The 25,374-nt window shown below is 42.3% G+C and overlaps 1 protein-coding gene across 1 annotated transcript in view; it reads right to left on the reverse strand.

The window, feature by feature from the left end:
* si:dkey-91i10.2 (uncharacterized protein LOC555224 homolog) overlaps positions 1 to 25,374 on the reverse strand; it is a 42,908-nt gene that overhangs the window by 11,353 nt on the left and 6,181 nt on the right. The window contains exons 2-3 of the mRNA XM_062402818.1: positions 14,923 to 15,070; positions 6,781 to 8,493 (exon numbers count right to left, since the gene is read on the reverse strand). Coding sequence (XP_062258802.1) covers positions 6,781 to 8,321 — 1,541 coding nt within the window. The 5' untranslated portion in view covers positions 8,322 to 8,493; positions 14,923 to 15,070. The remainder of the gene's footprint in view (positions 1 to 6,780; positions 8,494 to 14,922; positions 15,071 to 25,374) is intronic.

A 25,374-nucleotide genomic window follows, 5' to 3' on the forward strand; every position in this document is an offset into this window, starting at 1 on the left:
TATCTGCTCCCCCAGGCCCCCTTTGGTCACAGACACACACTTCGGAGATAAGGGTTCTAAGAGACAGCGTGTCCTGGTGGGTTAGAGGTGAAAACACCAACTCTAAATGCATCAAAAATTATTTTAAAGAAAATTTAATATAGTCTTGTGTCTTGTGTATTTGTGGCAGATTAATCTGGGAATTTTTTATAAAGCTGCAAAGATTTGCTTGGGCCACTTGGGGGCAGATGAAGACCACATGTTAAAAAAACCCACACTTCTTAACAATATGGACGTCATGACAGCTCAGCAAAAGTGAAGCCACAGCATCTGAATGGCCCCCTGGTGGTTTGCTGCAGTATAAGTCACAAACCCCACCTCCCTACGTGTTAGCAAATGTCACTTGCACCAAACCGAAAAGTCAAAATACACATCAAAGATGGTTTCTGCCTTTTTAGGTAATTCTCATCACACTGATGTTTGTTAATGTTGTAAAAACAAACATTCATGTTTCTGAAAAGTTTGTTTGATGCTAGAAAAACTGGTTGACAGTTGACAACGACTAGTGATTGGTCGAGCATGTGTATTAACACCGCAGCTCCATCCTTTGATTGCTACTGTGCAGACTCTGGCTAGAGCGTTCGTATCCGTGATATCTCTTAAACGTGGGAGGAAGTGGAAACGCGTCTTCCATTTTTGTCTACAATAACTAATCTCTGCTTCTGACACAATAAAGTAGTATGTAGGTTATGTACAGTGAGTTGTGTACTATCTGATATTTTTCTCCCATTAAAACAACTCCCTGCTGCTCCCCCAGAGGCTAAAAAAAGAATATAATTCTGAGTTGCTTCCTCACTGTGCCTGAGCCCGTCTACATTACCTGTAGTTTTATTGATTGGCAGAGCTCTAAAATAATACACACACTATTAATAAGGAACCACCAACTATATACAGTATTGATTTTTCCCTTTCAAACACTGCTGAGCTTCACAGTCCGACGGACACGAGGGCAAGAGATAACGTTACAGCGAGAAAAAAACCTGTATCAGCAGTTTCACAGATATTTATTTGGTGTAAATTTCTGAAATGGTGATTTTAACAACAAGGGGTAAAGTTAACTTGAGGAGCAAGTCGGGTTTGTATTTAACATATGAAGTCTACACCAGCAGCTATATAAACATTTGACATTAAGTGATATTAGCTCCTGTGCTTAAATATAATGTTGCATTGAGTCTCTTCCTTTCTCTTCTCTCTGATGTGTCCACCACATCAGAGTCATCACTAAACTGCTGCTGTCGCTGTGGCCACACCGTTTGCACATATCATTGCATTTTCTTTCTAATCTCCATTTGATTATTTACCAAATGTGTTTGCAGTACTTTTAACATTAGCTGATACATTGTTAAGTCTGATATCTAAAGAATAAAGCTGCTCTCATACTTGCACTGGACTACTGATGTTTTCCTTAAATTTTCCAAAGGGGCTGTATGTGAGATCAAATGTCGGACTCAGTGGATTGAGCCATTGTACGAATACCGCAGGAAAATGACAAGTGACGGACACGAAAAGTTTAATTATAAAAATGTCTTGGGGTGATAATGAGGAGTCAAACACTTAGAAGACGCAGTCAAAGATGTCAACCTGCATGAACAGCTTTTGGCCCAAAGGGCTGGTGCTGGTGTCTAGGTCAAGTATACAAAACATGTGATCCCTGCAGCGGAATTTATACGTCACGTCCTGCCCCCTGGATGTTCGACCCAGACCCCTCACCTGAATGTTACAGATTTGTCCCTGTTGTTGTGAACACGTCTGACCTGGACAATTTCATGCTGCCTTCTTCATATATAAAAGAAAAACTCACTTTAAAATGACTTAACTAACAGGTGTCCAACATCAGGGGCCAAAACCCATGTGATGCCTTCAAATTATGGGTTTTGTCAAAGCGACCCAAAGATGTCACATTTTTCAAATGCTTGCCTGATAAATGACTTAAACAAAGAAACTTATTCATGTCAGATCAAGACAAAATGTATTACACCAGCACTACATCTAACCTTTGCTACGTCACTGTTTGTCCTCAGGTGTCCCTGTGACAACTTTACACATCTCATTATTCGAATGGATCTTACGTCACTCTGTTAAAATACTCAGCTCTTTTCTGGACATGTCATAAAAATCATTTCTCACTATCTCTCTGATGCTCTTTGGCCTTTCAGCAGCACACACACACACAGATTCAACCAAAAACGACAGCAAACCCTGACAACATGTATTCTTTTTGCATGAAGGGGAACAACAAATCAGACGTAGCAGATTTAAGTTGTTCCAATGTACAAATTAAACTGGACTGAGTCTTACGATGAGGCATATATAATTAATAGGGGTGTAACGATTCAGCTCTGAAGCATCCAATCAGTTTCATCTTGACAAACTGTCATTAAAGGCCTCTCCCTCACACCGTTGGCTGTCACACCTCGGATGATGCATGGGAAGTAATAACCCACAGGTTAATATATCGGGAAACCATTGTACGTGATAGATCACTGTTAAAATGGTGCAGTGTGACACTTAAATTAACCCGTCTGTCATTTTTCTCTGATGTTTATAACATGTTTATATGCAGCGTCTCCATTTAGTGCTACACCTTTACTGCAGTGTACAATTAACTCAGCGGGGTTGCTTTAATGCTTCACTAGATTTTTGGGCTACAAAAAGCCTCCCAGGGGTAAAAATATGAATATGACTCTAATAATGTGGCTGTATTCCACTCAGTATGCAAGTGTGGCTGCATGATGCACTTAAACAAAGAGACTTGTCGGTGGAAGTTAAATACCTCAGGCTGCAGAGATCCCACAGAATATCGCCATGTTAAATTAATACATCTTCAAGTATTAAAACATTCACACAGCCTTAGGTTGAATGCGGTGAGTTGCATTGTGGGAGGGCTATTTTCAACATAAAAGAGGAATTCACTCAGGATAAACAATGTTTGATGTGAGCCACTGGAGCTGTCAGTGAGTGAACTGCAGTGGAGCTGAATCGAATGGGAGACGATGAATCAATAGCCACATTTGGGTGATCAATTAATCGTTTAAGCGATACATTAAATTCAAAACAATCTCTGTTTGGACTTTTTTTTAATGTTTTATCTGTTTTACATCATTTAAATGTGATAGTTTTGTTTTTAATTACGTTTTTTTGGTTGATCACCCACTTGAAATGTTACACAGACATTTGTGGTCCCTAGAGGATAAATCTTACTGATGTTAGATCCCTCACGCTTTTCCTTGATCAGGTACATGAGGTTCACATGTATTTTCTAGTGAAATTATTAAATGGACTGTCAGAAGATCTGCTGCACACATTCATTATCCCCTTTGGATGATTTTTAATTACTTTGGTGGTTCAATTATTTTAAATACCTGCACAACTGACGTTATAATCACCTTCAGCTGTACTTCGGACGGCTCTGGCTCAGGGGGGAAACCGAGTCGTCCTCTAATCAGAGGGTTAGTATTTTTATCCCCATTCCCTCAAGTCTGCACGCAAAAGTTCACTTGGGCAAGGCACTGGACTCAGAACTGCTCCAAATGGGTGTGTTTGAATGGTTTTTGATAGAAGAGTTTACAGCCCCACGAGTCAGAAAAGCATAAATAGAGTTTATACTTTGTGTTTCATTCTTATTAGCAAATCATGCTAAAGTAACATGTTGGCCATTCTCATCATGGAGCATTTTCACCATAGAGTGCATATAAAAATGGACAACATGAAAGACATGTGGCATAAATTGCACTGCTCTCCGTCCTGAGAGGGAGATCCTTCACATATCTCTCTTTTTCCCCTGTTAATAGGTTTCTTTTGTTCGTTTTTCTTTAGTCTGGTTGAGGATTAAAATACAGAGGATGACGCACCTTGTTAAGCCCTTTGAGACAAAATGTTTTCTCAAATGGCTACTGTCATTATAGGTAGTGCTCATCCCACTGACGTTTGTCCATGGTCGAGTGCATGCAGACTCTTCTTATCCAGGATATTTCAACTTAATTTCCAGATACTGTGAGGAAGTTAAGTCTCAGAAGATTTTTAGTTGAGGTTAGGTTAGCATGCTGACATTGTTTTGATTTAGTGTTGATCAGGTAACAAGTCATTCGAAGACATATCCTCGGGCATTTTTCACTATTTGATACAAACAACATGCAATGAGACTGCAGTTCTGCACGCACACATACCAAAGATCTGCCGTTCAGACAAAAAGTCACACACAGGCAGTTATTTTTCTGGTGCCTTCGTGCAGCAGAGATTCAGACATCCATCATCCTTTCAACCAGTGCGAACAAAAGAGTGACAGTCAGCGGAGAGTCCCGACAGGCAGAGACAGATATCGCCTATCTCCCATTAGCCTGCAGGGGGTGGAGTTTATATTGTTCAACGGGCCTGATCAAGTGGCTCCTCTGTGTTCAGGGTCTCATATTTACATTGAATAGAAGTCATGAACAAACAATGAACCAAACGACAGCACAGTTCTGTAAAGAAAAAGCATAAACACACACTCTCCCATTGTTTGTCAGAGTGACCCACAGCAGAGTGAAGCCTGTTTTTATTTCACCAACAGCTGACACTGACAGAGAGACAGAGAGAGAGGAGAGGAAAGGAGAGGCCGGGAAAACAGTGAGTCTGTGGGGACCTCCAGCCTGTCATACTTCATGCCAGCCTCCTGCCCACAGCCTCGTCTGCAGAGCCAGCCCTGTTAGCTCCGACAGCTGTTATCACAATAACTGAGATAAATCCATAACACAACAACACAGGCGGGCTTAAACAGATGGACACACACAGAAAGAAACAACGCTCTGGCACTGCACACATGGAAATGTACTTGCATAGACTTCTCTGATGTAGACACACACCTCTGCTGCTACAGGGCTCAGACTATGTGGACTATGATTGAAAAGATCAATTGGATTTAAAAAACAAAAATGCTTATTGGCAGAAAGCTCAGTCAAGTCAAGACTAATTAATAATGCAAAAAAACGAATACAATGCAGCACAAAGAGAAATTGAGAAATACTTCTAATGTTTTTTGTTTTCATTCATCTACTCGGAACTGGTTTATGGTCTATAAGGTCCGTCTTGAAGAGATTTTGAGAATAATGTTGCAGCCAGTCAGTTTCGTTCTCAGTGGATGCTGGTCTCCGCCAGGGCTGCGCCTTGTCACCAATCCTGTTTGTGATATACATGGACAGGATATCGAGGCGTAGTCGGGGTGGGGAGGGGTTGCAGTTCGGTGGTCTGAGGATCTCGTCAATGCTTTTTGCAGATGACGTGGTCCTCATTGGATCATCGGCCTGTGACCTTCAGCACTCACTGGATCGGCTGGTGGCCGAGTGTGAAGCGGCTGGGATGAGGATCAGCACCTCTAAATCTGAGGCCATGACTCTTAGCAGGAAACCGATGGATTGCTTACTCCGGGTAGGAAATGAGTCCTTAGCCCAAGTGAAGGAGTTCAAGTACCTTGGGGTCTTGTTCGCGAGTGAGGGTACTATGGAGCGTGAGATTGGCCGGAGAATCGGAGCAGCGGGGGCGGTATTGCGTTCGCTTTACCGCACCGTTGTAACGAAAAGAGAGCTGAGCCGCAAGGCAAAGCTCTCGATCTACCGGTCGATCTTCGTTCCTATCCTCACCTATGGTCATGAGGGCTGGGTGATGACCGAAAGGACGAGATCACGGGTACAAGCGGCCGAGATGAGTTTTCTCAGAAGGGTGGCTGGCGTCTCCCTTAGGGATAGGGTGAGAAGCTCAGCCATCCGTGAGGAACTCGGATTAGAGCCGCTGCTCCTTCACTTAGAAAGGAGTCAGCTGAGGTGGTTCGGGCATCTGGTAAGGATGCCCACTGGGCGCCTTCCTTGGGAGGTGTTTCAGGCACGTCCAGTGGGGAGGAGACCTCGGGGAAGACCCAGGACTAGGTGGAGAGATTATATCTCAACACTGGCCTGGGAACGCCTCGGGATCCCCCCGTCAGAGTTGGTCAATGTGGCCCGGGAAAGGGAAGTCTGGGGCCCCCTGCTTGAGCTGCTCCCCCCGCGACCCGACCCCGGATAAGCGGATGAAAATGAGATGATATGTTGTAATAATACAAAGATAAAGATCGAATTGAAAAGAAAGTATTGCGATAATAAAGTTCAAGGAGAGAAGTCATAATATTATAAGAATATATGGAAAAAGGTTAGTAGGAAATAAGCAGAAAGGAAAACCAGTTCTGTTCTGCTACATCAGGATCCAAAACCTTGTATCAGTCTACTTGTTCCTTGAGAAAGAATGAACTCCCTTGAACTTCATGCAGATGTAACCAATGAAAACCTCACATTTGACCACAACCAAACATTTCCTCTTCCACAAAAGAGTGTCCTCCTAACCCTAACCCTTTCTTTGGAAATGACAATACTTATACTTAAGATATTATGTTTTAAATGAAGTATTACATTATTTGGGAACGAGTAAAATAGTATAACTTAGCAAGATGCTTAAAATTCCTCATTTTAACACAGGGTCAGGCTGATCTTCTGATATTCCCTTGCTAACATGACACCTAAAATTAGGACTAAATTCTCAAAAGCTCCAAAGTCGTAGAAGTTGAGGGTTTCATCTTAGGAGTGATGGAAGTGAGGTACTCAATTTCTTTTCATAAGTGATAGCAATACCACAGAGTAAAAGTACCAGTTACAAGTAAAAGCATCTGAATATTCTGGAAAATAATAAACACAATCACTCGACTCCCCCCATTGCGCCTGCTACCCAACCCAGACTAACCTCTTCTTGATTAGGTCCAGTGCTGAGCCAATGAGTCCATCCTTCATCTTGTAGATCTTGGCTCCGTAGCTGGACAGGTCCGTCCCCTCCAGAAGTAGCGCCGGGCAGCAGCTGGAGGGTCGGCCCCAGTTCTCTCTGCCATGTGGGAAAGGCGCTGACCCAGCTGGTTCCAGACTGCTCCTCCTTCGCCTGCTGCTCCCATCTTCTCCTCCTGCAGTGAGGGCTTTCACCTGGGCTGAGCTGACAAGGGGCGGTAGGGGTGAACGGGGAGACGGGCCTGTGCAGATGGGTGAATAAGTGCTGGTAACAAAGGCCAAGAACGAGGTGGGGTCTGCAGTGCCGTTACTGTTCACAGTGTCAGAGAAAAGGTTCTCTGACGGGGTGATGGTCTGCAGGTCTTCATCACTGTTGTCCATCCTTTCACCATCCACCTCCTCAGGGTCTCTAAGAAAACCTGACTGAGGAACAGTCCAATCAGACGGAGCTTTCTCACAATTTGATTCTGCTACATCCTGAAGGTCGGCCGCAGGTTTTGCAGACACCACAGAACCGGCTGTGGACTCTTTGCTCTGCTCTCCCTCCCTCTGCCTCATCCTCTTGAACTCCTCGAATGTGGGGATATGTAGACGTCCCACAGGAGGCCTGCGGCACTCAGACGCAGAATCCGATCCGTTCCTGTTACCCACAATGTTGTCGGTAGTGCAGGATGTTTTAACCACTTTGGGGGTAGCCGGGGAGCTGTGGAGAGTGAGGTTAGGGCTGCTGTTCTGTCGCCGCAGCTGCAGGCGCCTCAGGACCTCCTGCTTGATCTCCTCAGGGTTGGTGATGCGCATCGTGCACAGCGGCCTGGAACCAGCAACTGTTGAATTCACGTGATGCCCACCCTCTTTTTCGATGGATGTAGCACTTGGGGTCATCTGAGGCCGCAGTGGGAGGGGCTTCAGTGACTCGACTGCTGACCTCGCACTCTGAAGGCGGAGTTTCTCCCTCAGGCCTTTTCTGGCATCCCATTCTTCAACGCCACCTGGAAAAAGCAACTGGGGGAAGAGTGGCAGGTCCTTCCTGGGTAGCCCATGTGGAGGGTTAAATGCCAGGCTCTCCGGGTGAGGTAACAGTCCATGAGCCCCCATCACAGATCTGTCTGGGGGCCCGTCATACCAGTGGCTGGTAGATGTATAGCGCAAAATAAACTCACTGTCCATGCTCCTGTAGGGGGCAGCACTGAACGGACAAAGGCCTGAATCTGCCATATTGTTCCAGTTCAGATTCTCCATACTCCTGTATGGCCTGCTGCCATTGCTGCCTGCATGGCTGCAGGAGCCCGGGGCCGCCCCCAGACCCAGCCCCACCCCCAGAGGGCCCTGCCTGCTGGAGCAGTACCTCAGCCCCAGGTTAGTGAGCAGGGTGCTGCTGTTACACCTGGCCATGAGAGGGAAGTGAGGACCGTGGAGGCCCGGGTAGTGAGGAGAGACGGATCTGTGTCGGGGGAAGGAGGACAGCCGGTCCGGCGACAGGGGGAGGTTGGCGATGCAGGGCTCCATGTCGATAACAAGGTCGAGGGGAGAGGTACAGCCAGCGGATGGCAGACAGAGGCTGCAGCAGAAGTGGTGGCGAGGTCGTCACATGGTGGTGGAGGCCTCACGTCTGGCATATCTGTGGGCTGAGCCAGCCGCACTCAGACAAACACAGTCAGAAGGTACAAGGGTCCGCAGCCTGCAGGGACCAAGACAGAATGTAAGAAGATAAGATGAGAGATAAAAAGATGACACAGACGTTTATGAAGACAGAAACGAAGTCTGTCTCGAATTCTTTCACTATGTTGTGTTCTCATTCTAATGGTATCAGTATGTGAGAGAAATGTAAGATGTGATTGTGTCTGGAACAGTATCACTATGAAATATTCACTTTTAAATACTTCTGTCTAATGTCCAAGATTCTGATCTTAAATTAAGTCAAGATTTAGTAAATTTATTAAAAAAAACTTGTTACATTTAAGCAAATTGTAACATTATAAAAACTCCTAAAAACTTCACCTCTTTTACATACAATATTCATCTTTCAGTGGCTGCACCATTTGATAAAACAGAAACAAGTTCTTTATCTGTGCATCATTTTACAGATTCAATTTCTTTAAAGATAGTTTGTAAGTTTGACTTGACATGTTTATAAGATGGGTTGAAACTAGAGTAAGTAAAATGATCTGAAATGAAAAACAAAATCAAATTCTGCCATATTGCGGTTGATAAAATGATTACATTATTTTACAACGCGGCGGAGGGATGGGGCCTGGAACCAGTTTAACTTTGGTGCGGAGAAAGGGGCAGATAAAGATATATTTTATGTAAATCCCTTATGTTATAAGACTTTTTATATTTCTGCTACACAAACTTGACAATCATGTGGAGAATCGTTGGGTCTTGTATGAGGTATGTGCTCCATCAAACGCCATAGTTATGTGTATTTGACATATCAGCATGCAGATCAATATGAAACTGAATTTTCGTGGTGATATTCATTTAATAAATACCACATTATCCTTCTGTTGTCAGTATAGACTGTTAAATGCTCACTGTTAAACCTGACTTTATGTAGGTCTTACATCTCTGAATCCACAGGTCGGACTTTACACGGTTACATCAGCAACATGACACACACACAATCTGGAATATTGGACAGCTCCAGCTTCACTGTCTGTGAAGCCTGCTTCCTTTACCAGAATAATTACATTCTTTTTTTTATATAAATGGCTTCCTGTCTACCCCCTCAGGCTCCTTTTCATTTTTTCTTTCTCCGCAGCAAGAATAATAATAGAGAGATTATTGCCCTGCTTGTCAGGCTATTAAAACATGAGATTGAGAAGCAGATACAGAGACAGACAGTGGCAGGAGGAAGAAGAATAGAAAAAAAAGGATGGAGAGCTGGTAAAGGAGACGAAGATGACACACAGAAAGAGGAAATGAGTGTGAGAGTAAGAGAAAGCAGTAAGCTGAGGGGACAGTAATGAAGATAACTGCTCGGCTGCTCGCTGGCGGCTGGCTCGGCTCTCTCTTCCTGATTAATCAGACAGCAGCTGTAGATTTGCTCGAAGAAGAGAGCGAGACGGGACTAGGTGCGTCGCCGCCATAATGAGTACAAATAACATGTCGGCTGCTCGACCCAAACACACATCATCCGTATCTTATATTTTGTCTGCATCACAGTTTGGCTTTGCAGGCTTGTGATTATAACTGTGATTATGAAACAGGGCTCATCCCCGACGCATTAGGTGAATAATAAAAGCCAAATCATCTTTAGACTCAAATGCTCCCTAATGCCGGAGCACGAACAGGCCACCACACCTCTCTCTCTCTCTCTCTCTCTTGTTCTCTGCAGCTTTGCATTAATGGATAAATCTCCATTCCTCACATGTTGGAGGTAAGCGGCGCCGAGATCACAGTTAATCAGTATCCGCCATAACAAGCACAGGCGCCTTCCAACCAAATGCATTTGTTTGCCGTTAATTAAATGAATCGTGTTTCCAAAGATAAGCAAAAACAGACAAAACACAAGGACATTAATCTGTCGCTCTAAAATGAATCCTTTCAGCGCTACCGACTGAAACTCAGTGGATGTCAGTGGTATCTCATTCTTAGGCACTATAGTATTTCTTCAGTTTCAAGAACATTTATTTTCATTGTTGACAAAAAAAATGGAATTAACACTTTTCTTCCATGACTTTCAACCTTTGACCACTGAAATATAGCTAGTTAATCAGTCCAAGTGGTCAACATTTGAAGACATTTTCTAAAGGCAAACTTGAGATATCATGTTGAAGAGTCCAAAAATGTTTTGTGAGGCCACAGTGACCCTGACCTTTGACCTACCAAAATCAAATCAATTAATCAGTGAGTCCAAATGACAGTTTGTACTAAATGTGAAGAGTAACCTGGAGGTGTTCTCTAAATAATGAATCTTATATTCAAACTGAACATTTTTATCAATTTTGAGGAAATTCCCTGCAGGCATTCGGCAAGATACCAAACAAGGAATTGTTTCCAATCACAAATATTGAGTATTGTCTGTGTCGCCAGAGAGACATAGAGAGCTCCACTGTCCAAATACTCTATTGTACAAGCATCACTAATCTTCACCAATTACAATTGCTCCACTGTTCCTTCATTATCCACACACACAATGCAGTTATTTACTTTGACTCCATTCACCAGTGCACACAATGTGAATCTGCTCCTGAAAATGTGAAATCTCCTCCTGTTTCAGTAAAATAACTCTAAACTGCAATGTACAGAGTTTGTATTGATGAATCCATTCATCCATCCATTAATGGGCTTTTAGAACATCCCTGTCAGTGTTTGATGGGTATTTGGTCATTGGAACCAAATTCCACAGCAGTTTTTTCAAAGATTGCTGAAACATTTCACTAAAAATATAAAAACATAAATGTGAATGTCAATGAAAAGTCAGGGCATGGCCAAGGTCGGTGGTATTTATCCTCTGAGAATAAGAGTCTGCACAATATGACTGTCAGGGTCATCCACAGAGCGATGTCACCAGCAAGGCTACAAGAGCAACAGTGGAACAGAGCAGTGTTGCAACATTCCTCCTCAGCATCAATCTCATATGAAATATGAAAAGAGTGACAAAGTGGTTAAAGGAAAGTGAGGAAAATATCTGATAGTTGACAGATTTACATCATTTTATAACCTACCCCTTTTTTCCTTTTATTATCTCCGTGCTCATGAAAAACCTATAAGGTCAGTTTATAACCATTTATAATCCATCGCTCCATCCATCTAGTATCTACACCACTTATCCTCTGAGGGTCACAGGGGCGCTGAAGCCAATCCCAGCAAACATTAGGTGGGGGTGGGGTCCAAACTGGACAGATCACAGCATGTGACATATCCAGACAAACCATTCATACTCATATTATCCCCTATGAGCAAATTAGAGTAATGTTCTCAAAAGGGGGTCTGATATGGGGGTTGTTCCTCTTCTTTATTCAAATGTTTGGTCTTTCAGTTTGAGAGCAGGATTTCACAATTCAGATATTGTAATGCTTTCACTCAAAACACTGTGCTCGCACTCAAATAGTCTCTGCTTGTACAAGCATCTGCTTGAACTCAAACGGTGCTCTTGCACTCAGATATTTTGTTGCAGAAGAAGAGGTGAAACTGAATCTGGAGCAGGAGCACAGTTAATCTGTCTGAAAAGCAAAACATCTGAGTGAAAGAGCACAGTTTGAGCAAAAGCAGAGCAAATCTAAGCTGGGCCTTATTTGCGTGTAAATGGTAAATGGCTTTGTATTGATACAGTACAGTTCTACATTCACCCATTCACACACACATTCATACAGTGCATCTATTCACAGCACTTTTGTTGATCTATGGGGGGCCATTCGGGGTTCAGCATCTTGCTCAAGGACACTTCAGCTTGCAGATGGGTCAGACTTGGGATCGAACTGCCGACGTTCAGGTTGGAGGACGAACACTCTACCCCTTTGCCACAGCGCGTGTGAGCCATGGGTTTTGATCTGAACGTGCTCTCAAACTAAAAGACCAAGCTCTTGAGTAAAGATCAGAAAAAAACGTCAGTAGCCAAGGGGCCCTGTGGGTCTATGGTGTATTGGTTTCCAGATTCATTGATTAATATGGTAAAAATAGTTTTAATAAATATCTCATATCTTGTGTTGTTCGTACATATCACTAAGTAGAGTGTGTCAATTTTATTCAGGGGACATAAATGTGGGGGTCCCTGGAATAATATTATTGTAAGGGCTCCTTGACTGAAAGCAATAGAGAACCTCTGAATCAAAGTCTCCAAATAACATGATCTGCATGTTTTTCGACTTTAGGAGGAAATTGAAGTAGCCGAAGAAACATGGAGAACATGCAAAATCCACACAGAAAATCACACAAGGTGCCTGAGTAATTAATGGCTGTTAATTAGCTTTTTCTTTTGGTTCTTGTTTTCATGATCATTTCGACCTGCTTCTATTTTTGTTTGCAGCACATTAAAGTGCCAGTACATCGGGTCGCTGGTTTCTCTCGCTGGTTTTCCTGTTATTGTGTCTGGGAGATGCAAATACATGCGTGTGCACAGTTTGGATTGCAGGAAAAGTGCTGATATGTGGTGTTTGGCTTTAATAAGCGTGAGCGTGTGTCTGAACAGCGAGCAGCAGGCCGCTCAGCACGCCTGTGACTCTCTCTCTCTAACTGCCTTTCTCCCTTGAATTACTGCCAGTATAACGGCTCGCTGGAGGTCCGCGCTCTCTCCGGTCTCGCTGTCATTGGAGCTGAATGTGGAATAACTCATCCCCTGCGAGCAGCACAGTAAATCAGCCAGCATGTCCCAGCATGCACAGCGGCTGGTTTCTCTAAATATAACGGCTGAGTGCATGAAGAGGGCCGAATCAAAATGAGGAAATTAATCTTTTATGTGATGAGATTCATTATCGGAGTGTGTGCATTATTTAACACACTGAGAAAATCTCCAGCTTAACAAGTCCAGTTGTGTATTATTGAGCCCTTACAGTTTAAAGCACATGGCCAAAAGTATGTGGACACTTCTGTTTTGTGTATTTTTGGTCTGTGTCTGCTTTTGGTGATTTGAATTTTCTGTGCTTTAAATCTCTCCCTGCACAAAGTCAGATCCATAAAGAAATCCTTTTCTTGATTTGAAAGAAGTTGACCCTGACGTCAACCCTATTCGACACATGTCGGGTGAACTGGAACTGAGAGACAGGTCTGATCAGAGCCGGACCTCACTAATGCTCTTATGACTGAACTGGAGCAAATCTCTGCTGCCAGACTGTAAAAGCTGGTGGAAAGCTGCAGACTGCAGGCTGTTAGAGCAGCAGCAGATTAATACACATCATTTTAGGAATATGCACTGGCTTTACAACCTTTTTAAAAACAGCTGAAGGGTACCAGAGATATAATATTCACATCTTCAAAGTCTAAATCAATGTCAACTTGAGTCATGTGTCATATTTCAAAATTGTGATGCTCAAAATCCACTTAGAGTCAGATAATTATGTGTCAGTCACTTTAAAACCATATGAATTAAACCTGGTCCCATTCTAGAGTTCTAATTAGACCAGTTTATTTTTTACTCAGAGAAATTCAAGAGCACTCAAGAGCATTTCACTAAACAAATTATTTTAGAACCAATATGATGACATTTTGTATTCAGCAAATCTATTCCGATGAGATCTTCAATACTTGAGATGTATAGGAGGTGTAGGTGTCACACATTTTCTTAATTTAAAGGGGCCCCGAGCTAAAATGGTCTAGAACAGAGACCGTATATAAACATGGATGACAGGACGGCTCCCAACGAGCGCAGTCAGAAGATCTGGATCACCTCCTGGTGACTGGCTGCAGTATTGGTCATAAAGCCTGCCTCCTCCATGTTAGTGAATGGGACATGGGCCAAACTGAATAATAAAACAGTCAAATAAGTTTCAGATCTTGATACCACAGCTCCACACCACAACCACTACTGCGCAGACTCCAAAGGAAGTTGTCAGCGCAAGATGGCAGCACCCACATCTGAGTTATATTGGCATTGTTCTTACAATTGGAGGAAGTGGAGATGCGTAGTCCATCTTTATCTACAGTTTAAAGTCTAGAATCGGTGGCGTAAACGACTATAAATAAAGATGGAGGATGCGTCTCCACTTCCTATTGTTGCACAAAATAAAAGCTAAAATATTTTGGATTGGATGCTGTGTTTATGACCTGTACTACACGCTTCCACCAGAGGGCGATCAAAATCATGTGGCTTCACTTGGGGGGCTGTCGTGTCACCCATCTTTATTGACATTCTATGTGGAGACACTGTAAAGCAAATGATAAAAATTACGATTCTAATATTTGAGATTGTGGTTCTGTTGTTGAGATGACTCAACCTGTGCGTGCATCCTGTAACCGTGTTTTTCTACCTGTGTGACCACATGTCAGTCGTACGTGAGTCGGTATCTGTATTTTGCTCTCGGCTCAGCTCGCCTTCTCTCTGGCTGGGCAGAGGTTACCTAACAGCGAGTATCGCGTTGGAGGGATCAAGTTTTGGAACGACTTCTCCTGTTGCAGCCAGAAGTTCCTGCAGTTGCTGGCATGGTGCCATCTGATCTTCTAAACTTACCCCATTTTAATCAAGCCTTCACTCTGCCGCTCTCTTCCTACAGGTCATTGGCTCGGATCCCAAAGTGTTCGGGCTCCTCCTCTCCGTCTCCCCTCAGCACGGCGAACTGTCTCGAGCTTCCACTGAGCCAGACAGACGAGGCCCGGAGCTACGAGCACAGAGAGAGAAACAGAAGAACAAAAGCACATCGATCAATGAGGGGCATTTTTTAAACACAATAATAAACGATGACGCTGAAGAGGATTTTTTCATAGTCTGCTTTAGACAGAGAGAAACAGAGACTTGAGGCTTGAATAGCAGACGTATTCTGATACTGTAAAACAAACCGTGTCCTCCTTTCACAGATTGAATTAGCCGCTGAGTCAATTACATAATTAGTGTTTCTCTGTCAGGAGAGCGCAAGAGATTACACGTACATCAAGCCAAGAGTTTGCACACAATGTGTGTGTGTGTCTGGGTGTGTCTGTGTGTGTGTAGCAAAGACATAGATCTCCATTAAAAAACCCAAATGTGATATTTCATCAACAGATTTAAGTAAGAAAGGAAAAAATACCGGTGGAGCCCTTGAGCGTAATAACTGTTGAAAACTATATAAACTGTATACATTTTATTTCTTTGCCATACATGATATATGATGTTCAAATTATAAAAACATAAATAAATGAATACTAAATTTGAAAATGTACCTCTGCCTAATAAATGGTTCAACATTCAAACAAATAATATCTTGAGAAAGATTAATTTGAACAACAACAATATCAACAAAGAGCTGCTGCAGTAAATTCATTAAGGACAAATATTTTCCTTTAACTTTTCAAAGTAAGATAAACACTCTGGATACACTGACCCTAACATCGTACACTCTACCGTAAGCTGTGCTTTAAAATGTAGATTTTAAATCTTTCCAGACAATCAAACAGAGAATAAACCAATAAAGGAAAAATGACACAAATTCCACACATATCTACACAGCAGACATGAATGTAATGCAATGTAGGCCAACAGGGCTGAAACAAAAGACTCAACTGTGCATGAGAACCAGCGCTCAGAGACGCAGCTCACACAGGGAAACTCTCCGCTCACAGCAATAATCAGCTCACACAGAAAACAACAACATAAAGAACCCTCCCCTCGTCGTCAGCATCCTCTGCCTCAACATCTTCCAGCCACACAACAAGAACGGCAATTGTTGTCATTCAAAGCCGAGGTCACGTGATTCCTGACGTTAGCACCCCTGGGATTGAGATTGCTGTGGCTGCATCATCCCAAAGCTTTGACAAGTGGCTGTCACTGAGAGATGAAGCCCTGCGAGCCCAGGAGAGCTGCATGACTGACAAAAGACGAGAGGATCCCTCCCTCCCTCTGTCATTTCAAGCTCAGCTTTTTTTGTTGTGCCAAAATCTGTTGAATTAAAACAGATTTTAAGCTCAGTTCTCTATTCTCACACAGAGACTCTTTCTTCCACGGCCTCCTCTCGCCTGCAGAGTAACCTCACTGACTATCCCACTGGAACTGATTGGCTTTTCACAGAGGGAATGAGAAACTGGCCATCAGCGCTGACTGAAGTGACCCCTTTATTTATTTTATTTTTCCCTCTTTTTATCCAGAGACAGTTAAATACCCGCCGCTCTGGTCCGTTTCATCCACCCGCTCCTCTTAACCACCTCACCACTTCTTAAACCATACAGGATTGTAAGAGAGTGTGTGAATGTGTGGGTGTGAGAGAGAGATAGTGTGAGTGTGTGTGTGTGTGTGTCTCAGACTGATGCCTTTTAAACCATGTGCAGTGATTATTATGTGGTTTTTGACACTTACGGTGGTCCTTACAGACATGCAGACTCACACCTCATTCTGGTGCAGCTGTGGTTTGTGTGTATGTGCATGAGATATACACAGGTATATTAAAAGAAGTAAAAATAATGCAGCCACAAGTTTGAATAAACCATCATCAAATCAGAGGAGGGGCCGACACCCTCTGTCTCTTTGTTGTGCAGTGCAGGGAACAACCACCCATTTAGATATAATATATATACAGAAAAGGCATTGTGCTGCTCTGGGTTTTTCTAATAGTCACTCCAATAGTTTTCCTAAAGGCCTCTATGGTTTTCCTTCCACAGCACAAACTGCACAGGCTTCAATAACCAGAGGAATAAATTCCTCTCTGACACAGAATCAACACAATCTAAACAGTGAATGTTTTATTAAGATGATATATTACAAGTCTGCTTTGACTGACCTTGTAACGTGGTGTAAATTAAACTTTGCAAAAAATATATCATTCATTCACTTGCAGAAAACAACTATTTGGATCCGCAAAAGGAAATTCTGTAAATGCTCTCATCGCAAGTCGGAGGTCTGTCCACTGCTCAGTGTGAATGAAAGACAAGCTAATGTTAGCACAGCTGGAAAAAACAACAGGAGTGTGACAGATCTCACTGACTGTGACTGGCTGAGAGGACACTGTGCACAGAGTCTGACAAACTGAGACGACATCAACACACATCAAGTAAAATAACTGCATGTGTTGGTCCTGTAGCCACACTCACCTGAAGTCATGATAAATCATCTCCTGAATGTCTAAATCTGAACATGCAGGTTTAATTGTGGACAGTCACAGTTTTTTTCAGTCATGACTGGGTGATGTTTGGAGGTAAAGGATCTTGGAATTCTGGCCAATCCAAGTTTGTTTGGTGATGGATCCTCTACTGAATTCATATGATCTCTGATATCTATGAGAGCACATTTAAATCCACTACATCCAGATTTATATTTGGATCCACACTAGATAGATATCAGTTCCCTGAAGGTACATGAATGATTCCCTGGGGAAATTAGTGAAGATGTCATAAAATGTCTCACAATCTTAAAGAAAATATTCTGGATCTGCCAAGGGTCTGGATTGGCAACAAAATGTAATCCACTTTCCGGACCCATGTCCCAGCCTTCCACCAAGTTTCATGGAAATTAATTCAGCAAATTTTGCCTAATCGTGCAGAAAAAAACAAAAAACAAAAAAAAACCAACCAACAAGGGTGAAATTAGAACCTCCCTGGCGGAGAGAATCAGGTGAACCACTGAATCAGGCAGTGCAAAGCTGTTGCACAGAGTAAAAGTTATTTAATATACCAATACATAAAACCCTGTGCAAAAACACATTCGATTTGTTTTACTGTATTTGAGGTCAAATCAAATGAAAAGAATCTTAAACATGAGGGAGTGTGCATGTGCTTGAGAGCACACACACGCTGCGTTTGCCACTCAGCGTGGGGCCGAAGATGGCAGACTTCTGTCCTCACGCTGGGTGCTGGCCAGCAGTCCGGACTCAAACGCGGCTAGAGCATCACCGGCTGCTGAGATATTTCCCTTTTATGAGTCTGAGGTCGCCAGCCACCAGCGGACACTAAACTACAGCCGAATGGTTTCTGTTTTTTACGAGCCCCGGGAACCACAGTAACGAGCTCCTGCAACAACAGCGACTTACAGTGAGGCCGTGGGAGCAGAGGGTGTTGAAGTGAAGTAAGAGCAAACAGCTCAGGAGACATGAAGTCAAAGTTAACTGCAAATGCAAAAATGCAGCCTTGGCTATCGCAGCCTGTATTAAAATATCACAAGGTCCCATTTGAATAACATTTAGCTGATACTGTGACATATGTTTGATTATTTGTTTGTAGCAAGATTACGTAAAAACTACTGGACGGATTTCGGCAAAGCTCGGCGGAAGGATGTGGTTTGGGTCAAGGAAGCCCCCCTTAAATCTAGGTGTGGCTCTGTATCAGGGGGAAGATCCAGGATTTTGTTTAAGTTCTATTGTGAAATGGGGCAAGATTTTTGACATTTTTGTTGACTTAATGATCTTGAATCTGGCATATTTAGGGGACTGATGTGTGCAGTTAGATGCAGATCTAAACAACCCCCCCTCTCAAAAAAAAAAATGTGCAGATCTAAACAAAAATTCAGATCTAGTGAATTTAAAAGCGGGTTAATCTGTTGGTCTTGGCAGAGGCATGTGCTCTCCGACTGCTGCTCCTGATGGATCTCTAACAGGAAATTTGGGATCTGCCGTCTGTAAAAGGTCTCATCACTAGTGAGAAAGATATGCACTCTACTGAGTGACAGTCTTGTTTGAACATTTATCCCCGGAGAACTGGAGAAACAGTTTGTTTGCTCCTGTGGAGTCTGTCAGCTTAAATCCAGTTGTCTTATTTGGATCAGAGACACTTTGCAGACCACAAGCAGCTAAAACTACATTTTAGCTGTCTCTCTGCAGCACTTTGGGCCTCGTAGAAGTTTTGGCAAAATATGGCTAAACACACAGATACCAGAAGAGCTTCAAAGACTGCAAATAGCACAGACGCAGTGTACATGGACATATTTAGAGAAATCAGTGGGGATGTTACCATAGATTTTTGAGAATTGCCTCCTCAATATGTGATCTGTGACTCTCCTCACGAACATGTTAAATGGTCTCTCCCCTTGCATCCTACATGTCAGGTTTGGACAAAAAATACATTCAATGCATCCAAATCTTTGCCTTGAAAGACATTGCTCCTACAACAGTCATGTTTGTCTGTCTCTCTGTGCGTCTGTCATCTGTTAATCCAGCAGTTTGCATCCTTATGTCTGTGAAAGTCTTTCTACTTCCTCAGGGCTCAATCTGGGCTGCGTGTCAAGTCTATTGATTGAGATGTTTATCTGCAGCGTCTTACACAAGAAGACCTGACTCCATTAACATTATAGATCCCTGCATATGAGCATGGTTTCTGACATCTTCGGTTTGTTGTGAGACTCCACTGCTGAAGCACACACAGGAGGAAGGAGAGGGTTGCACTTGCACAGGGTCCAAACAGTAACAAGAGACTAGGATCCTAATGAAGTGAAGTGCCTCTTCATCTCCCGTCAGGAGAAGGATGGACGTAGGAGGGCAGAGAGGTTAGAGCAGCAGAGGATCAGTGGAGGCTGCACATTAACTTCTTCTAGAAGGATTAGTTTACTAAATAGCTGAGATAAGATTAAGGAAGTGAGGAGGGGAGTGACCAGATACCGTAGTAGTTATAGGATGCCACCAGATGGACGTAAATGCCCTGAGCAGTGAGCTCAAGGTTTGATTCCTTGTCACCTCAATGACAAAAACCTGTCTGTCTTCACTGTCACTTGGATAAACATATACAGTTTTTGAAAAACTCTTAAAAGGGATGAGGGGGAGGGCTAAGCAGGGAATGAGGGATGAAATTAAGGAGAAGACAAGTGGGTCGGTTTTGACATCTGAATCAGTTTTTTTTAAATATCAGGAGCTTCTACATAAAAAATAAATGTTCTTCAGCGATATAAATGATGGTCACCAAGAGCAGCAAACTAAGATTATGCACAACAATCAAAAAAATGTGTCCGTCATTTCAAGGGGAACTCGTTTTGTACATGAACATCTGTTCACAGGGAGCACTGCTGCAGAGGGAGCTGTGAGAATAAACCGCCTCGAGCCAGGAGTTCGGGCTGAAGACGAAAGGTTGATGAAAAAAGTAAAAACTGGAGTTGATTAGAAATGAGCTCATCAGTGGAAGCCACATGAGTTGCCACCAGCGAAACTCAAATCTCAAATGAACTGTTGACTGAGCAGCTGCATCATGGGTGTTGTAGAACACAAGGTGCATTGTTCGTAGTATTTAAATAGTTCTATAGGATACAGAGAAACCTCAGAAAACGCATTTTACCTTTAGAATGAAACAGATTGCAGCACAATATATTGTTTTTCCGAATATATTTATATCAAACATCTTCAAAAGTAAATCATTTGCAGATACCCTCCAAAGTAATATTCTCGACAAGATTAGTAAAAATACACACGCACGCACGCACACAGAGGCCAACACAACCTGCTTCCAGCTATGTCAGGTAACAATGACAACAGTATATATCTAGGAAACAATCACACACCTACTATAATTAAATGAAACATGTTAATGCCTCCTACAGCTTTTCCACACTTAACAAAGCTCAAATCCATGAGATCAGAATTTACGCTTTTACCTTTTTAAGTGCAACTTCCACACATAAATGAATAGAGCATCCGATTTGGATAAGAGGTTGTCAAATGGATAAAAACATCTTCCAGCATCAAAAGATGTCGAGGAGTATTCGCAAAGGCATTTTTTCCATTTACCCCCTCTACACACACACACACATACACACACAAACACACAAACCATCCCACACACCATCAGCCACTGAAATGTGGGTTAATGAGGCACCACCCGGGGGCACTGTCAGCAGCACCTTCACTAGTAGGCTCATCAGAGGGAGGGGAGGTGCAGGAGTGGGTGGGGGGGCTGCGAGACACTGAGCAGCAGGATCAAAGTGTTGAAGAGAGCAGTTAATTAGGCAGAATGGCTGTGTATGTGTATGGACTACAAGTCTCCGGGGGTGAGTAGAGTTGTACAGTAGCTATGCTTTACTACAGCAGCCGAGGGCTCGACACTTCAGGGATCTGAAACCCATTTCGAAAAGGAAGAGTTAAAAATAAAATTCCCTTTTTGTGGAAGCATCCTTAGGAAAAAAAATTCAGGCGTCAACTGAATTTCCTGGATCATTTTTCAGTTTCTCTTGTACATTAAACAGCAGGCATCTAACACAGCCCTCTGCAATTTTTAGACACTTGCTGAATGAGAGTTCCGCACGGAGCCAAAAGAAAATTAAACATGACCCGAATCCAACAGGCATCTGTTTTTTTGTTTTTTTGTGTCGGGACAAGAACTGGGGCTATTTTCCTCAATAACAAGAATGTTTTGTGTTAAAAGAAAAGTACATACTCCAGCCAGACTTGACCATCTATTCAAAGTTTTTTGTCTAAACGCTGCCGACTCATTGGGTTCCTACGGGTCCTGGAGGGTCGTTCGGGATATCGTATCTCAAACTCAGTGATAAGCTCACCCTGAAATATTCACATGTGGGGTTTTTAGTTAATTGTTGGATTGGTATTCAAATCTTCAGACCAGTCCTCTAACCTCCGTTTTTTGGTCCATGTCTTGCTGTGTATTAGATTGCTTATTTGTAAATTAGCTAAATCTGGGTCTATAACATAGACCTTAAATCTCGAGTTAGTATTAGCTGACAATCAGAATTTTTCACCCTGTTTTTTATGGCCTCAAGTCATTAGTCATATTGTCTATATATATGTTTATATACAGTACTTGGTGTAAGTGAGGCGTTAATGGCCGTGATTTAAGTGTATAGACAAATCATCTATAATTTTGACTTTACGCAATTCTACTTAATAAAAACAGAGAATACACAAAGACGGTTGAACTGTAACTGTGTCACGTCTTCCTAGCTCTCCACTGTGAAGTTAACTGCTTTACATGCGGTTCAAAACAACAGTCACTTTATACAGTCCACCTACAAATCCACCTGCTCTGTTGTTTCCTTCTCTGTGGATCTCATTCATATTTCATGCGCCGAGGAGGAGGACATGATGCAGATGAATTACACAGGCAGCTGATGACCTGGGAGCGAACACCCAGCCTCTGCCTTTGCATGAGGTTTTTCCATGAGCAGATCTGAACATATTCAACGAGGACAAAAGAGGGAGTCGTCTCCTCTGAGGAGCGACAGTTCAAAAGGAGCCAATTCATGCAAATGACGACCGCAGCTATCGTATGAAATGAGGCCTCGTAATGGAGATAAAGTGACAGACGCTGTGAAGTGACACAACGAGGGTCTGATGCTCCTTTGAGCGTTATTGTGTTTGATCAGGTTGTTACTTTCAAATGTAATCGCCATCAGGTTTATTGGAGTCATTGTTTGTTGTTTGTTTGATCTTTAGCTCCTTTTTGTGTTTGAAATAATCTTTTATGTTATATTTCAAAAGACAAGAAAGAGCAGAATCTTCAGGTTTGTTTTAGTAAAGGTTTGACTGAGTTTCTTCTACAGCCGGACATATATGGACTTTGGGGAACGATGCCAATTTAAGAGTAAAACATTTCCAATATTAGCCAATGTCCATATTCAAGAATTGTTAATGATTCCTAAGACGTCGTTACCAAACCTCATCGATAAAGAAGTGTAATTAAGGTTTGATGTTTTACAGTTGAACCAAGACTTTATTATAAATAACTACAAAAATATAAACAAATGTTGAGAACTTGAAATGAACATGTTCTCTGTTGATTTTGATGAGCATAAATTTGTTTTTGTACTGTTGTTTAAATAAAACAGGCAAATTAAAGACATTCTACAAACCAAGAGATTAAACAAAACACAGATGATACTGACTATTAACTAATTAATGACAAAACAATCATTGCACTACTGCTTTTAATATTTAAACCACCATTTAGGTTTTGTGTTAATACAAAACAATGATTAATATAAAAACGGATATGCACACACACACAAACACACACACAATTTCTGGTCAATATTAGACGTAATATTTCAACGTCTGCATGTCAGCTGTTCATGTTTAATTGATGAATCAACAACCCGTGTAATTACCAAGTGATCAAAGAGGAAAACAAGCCACGACAAAAATAGGAATAATCTAAATAACTGTGTGTGTGTGTGTGTGTGTGTGTGTGTGTGTGTGTGTGTGTGTGTTTTTCACCCAATCAGCAGAGTGGCTTTCTGTCACACCACAGCATGCCTCTCCTATCGACTGATGGAGGGATATGGATCCATAACCACGGCTACACAGACCGAGCATTCATAGCAACATGTAGATAAAGGCTCCACAAACACGAACGGGCGCACAAACGCACACACACACACACACACACACACACACACACACACACACACACACACACACACACACACACACACACACACACACACACACACACTCTCCCTCTATTTGCATGACGAATGGCCGAATGAGTCTCATTCCAGATAAAAACCGACAGAAGGAGAGATGTAAAGACAAACATATAGAAGGAACAGTGAGTAATTAATCTTTGTGTAATACTGGGAGAAAAGCTAAGGCACACGCCTGAAATTCAAGAGACACGGAGAAATTAACGAGTTTGTGTTTTTCAGGAAAAGGCCATTCGCCTGAGGCTGAGCGCTCTAATGCACAGTTTCATATCAAAAGAAAATCCTTCCGATTCTTTGTCTCAGAACGCTTTGAAACTGCTCTCGGATTCATATGCGGGCCGCAAACAAGACTTTACAACAACAGAGGCTCCAGAAAACTGTCACTGATGTTTTTATCCTTCCACTCTTTACATGAACCAGTCATTTGTCCTCTTGGTGCGTTTTCTTCAATGTGCTCTTTAAAATGGACACACAGGATTCTACTGGATAACTTTCCAATAGAAGAGGTTTATGTTATGACCATTAAGCTTCATTCTTACAAATCCTCTCTGAGATATAAATACAACAGTACCAAAGGGCATCGGCCAATGTTGCAACGAAGATGAAGGAAGTATTTGAGCTGTGCAAATGGAACTGTGGATCTAAAATGATTCTGAAACTGAACCAGATTCAGCTAAAATGTTTTATCAGATTTATACGAAGTATAATCGTAATTTGTGGGAAACCTTGCTCAATATTATGCCCTGTAATTGGATGTTTTGAAAGAAATGCAACATGGGAGTAAACTTCTTAGGTTTTTATGAACACGTGGAACTGATCTTTATAATAATCTGCTGAATTCATATTTATGTGTCCATGGATAAACAGAGTGTCGCCTCTTTTGCAATAATGAAGTTAAAAGACAGTGTTGCATCATAATCTTCTCTCCTGTCTGCAGGAGTGTGTGTTTGTGTGTTTGTCTCTTTTGTTCTTCACACACTTATTTAGATATTAATCGATGGTGTCGGATCATGAATCGGGATCGTTATGGTCACTTTAGCCCTGATGTCCTGGCTGTGACGGTCCATGTCCTAATAACTTCTGATTAATGTTGTTGTATATTGTCAGGGTGTGTAGAGTGAGCAAAGGTCTACGGGGGAGAGGGAGGGAGGACATGTGGCAGGGTAATCCAGCACAGAGTTTTTGAATGCATGCATTGGCCAAAGAATGAACCAAATGAACCTACATGAGCAAGAGGAAGTTGGTTAGAGGTTATTAATGTTGGTTTCAATACATTTTGGTTAATTGAAGAGAAACTGCAGCATTGGACAGTGTGAAAAAAGTCATGTGTTTTCTCAACATTATACGAAGTGAACTTTTTCAAGTAATAACACTAGTTAAAATGATGAACCTGAATATCAGCAGAATACGTCTCCTCCATCCAGATTGTAGTGCCTAGTAGTGTCTTCTCTGTGTTTCTTTGTTAGTATTAATACATGGAAATGCCCCATGGACAGTACAACCTGTCAGCCAACCGTCCCTATTTATGTACAATAAAATGAAAAGCACTTGTTTGAAATTGTAAAGGTACATGTATACTGACTTTCGTCTTCTTCTGGCCTTGTGTCAACACGCAGTTTCCTTTTTATAGACCACAGCTCTATAAAA

Source organism: Platichthys flesus, chromosome 13 (assembly GCF_949316205.1).
Source record: "Platichthys flesus chromosome 13, fPlaFle2.1, whole genome shotgun sequence".
Classification (NCBI taxonomy): Eukaryota; Metazoa; Chordata; class Actinopteri; order Pleuronectiformes; family Pleuronectidae; genus Platichthys; species Platichthys flesus.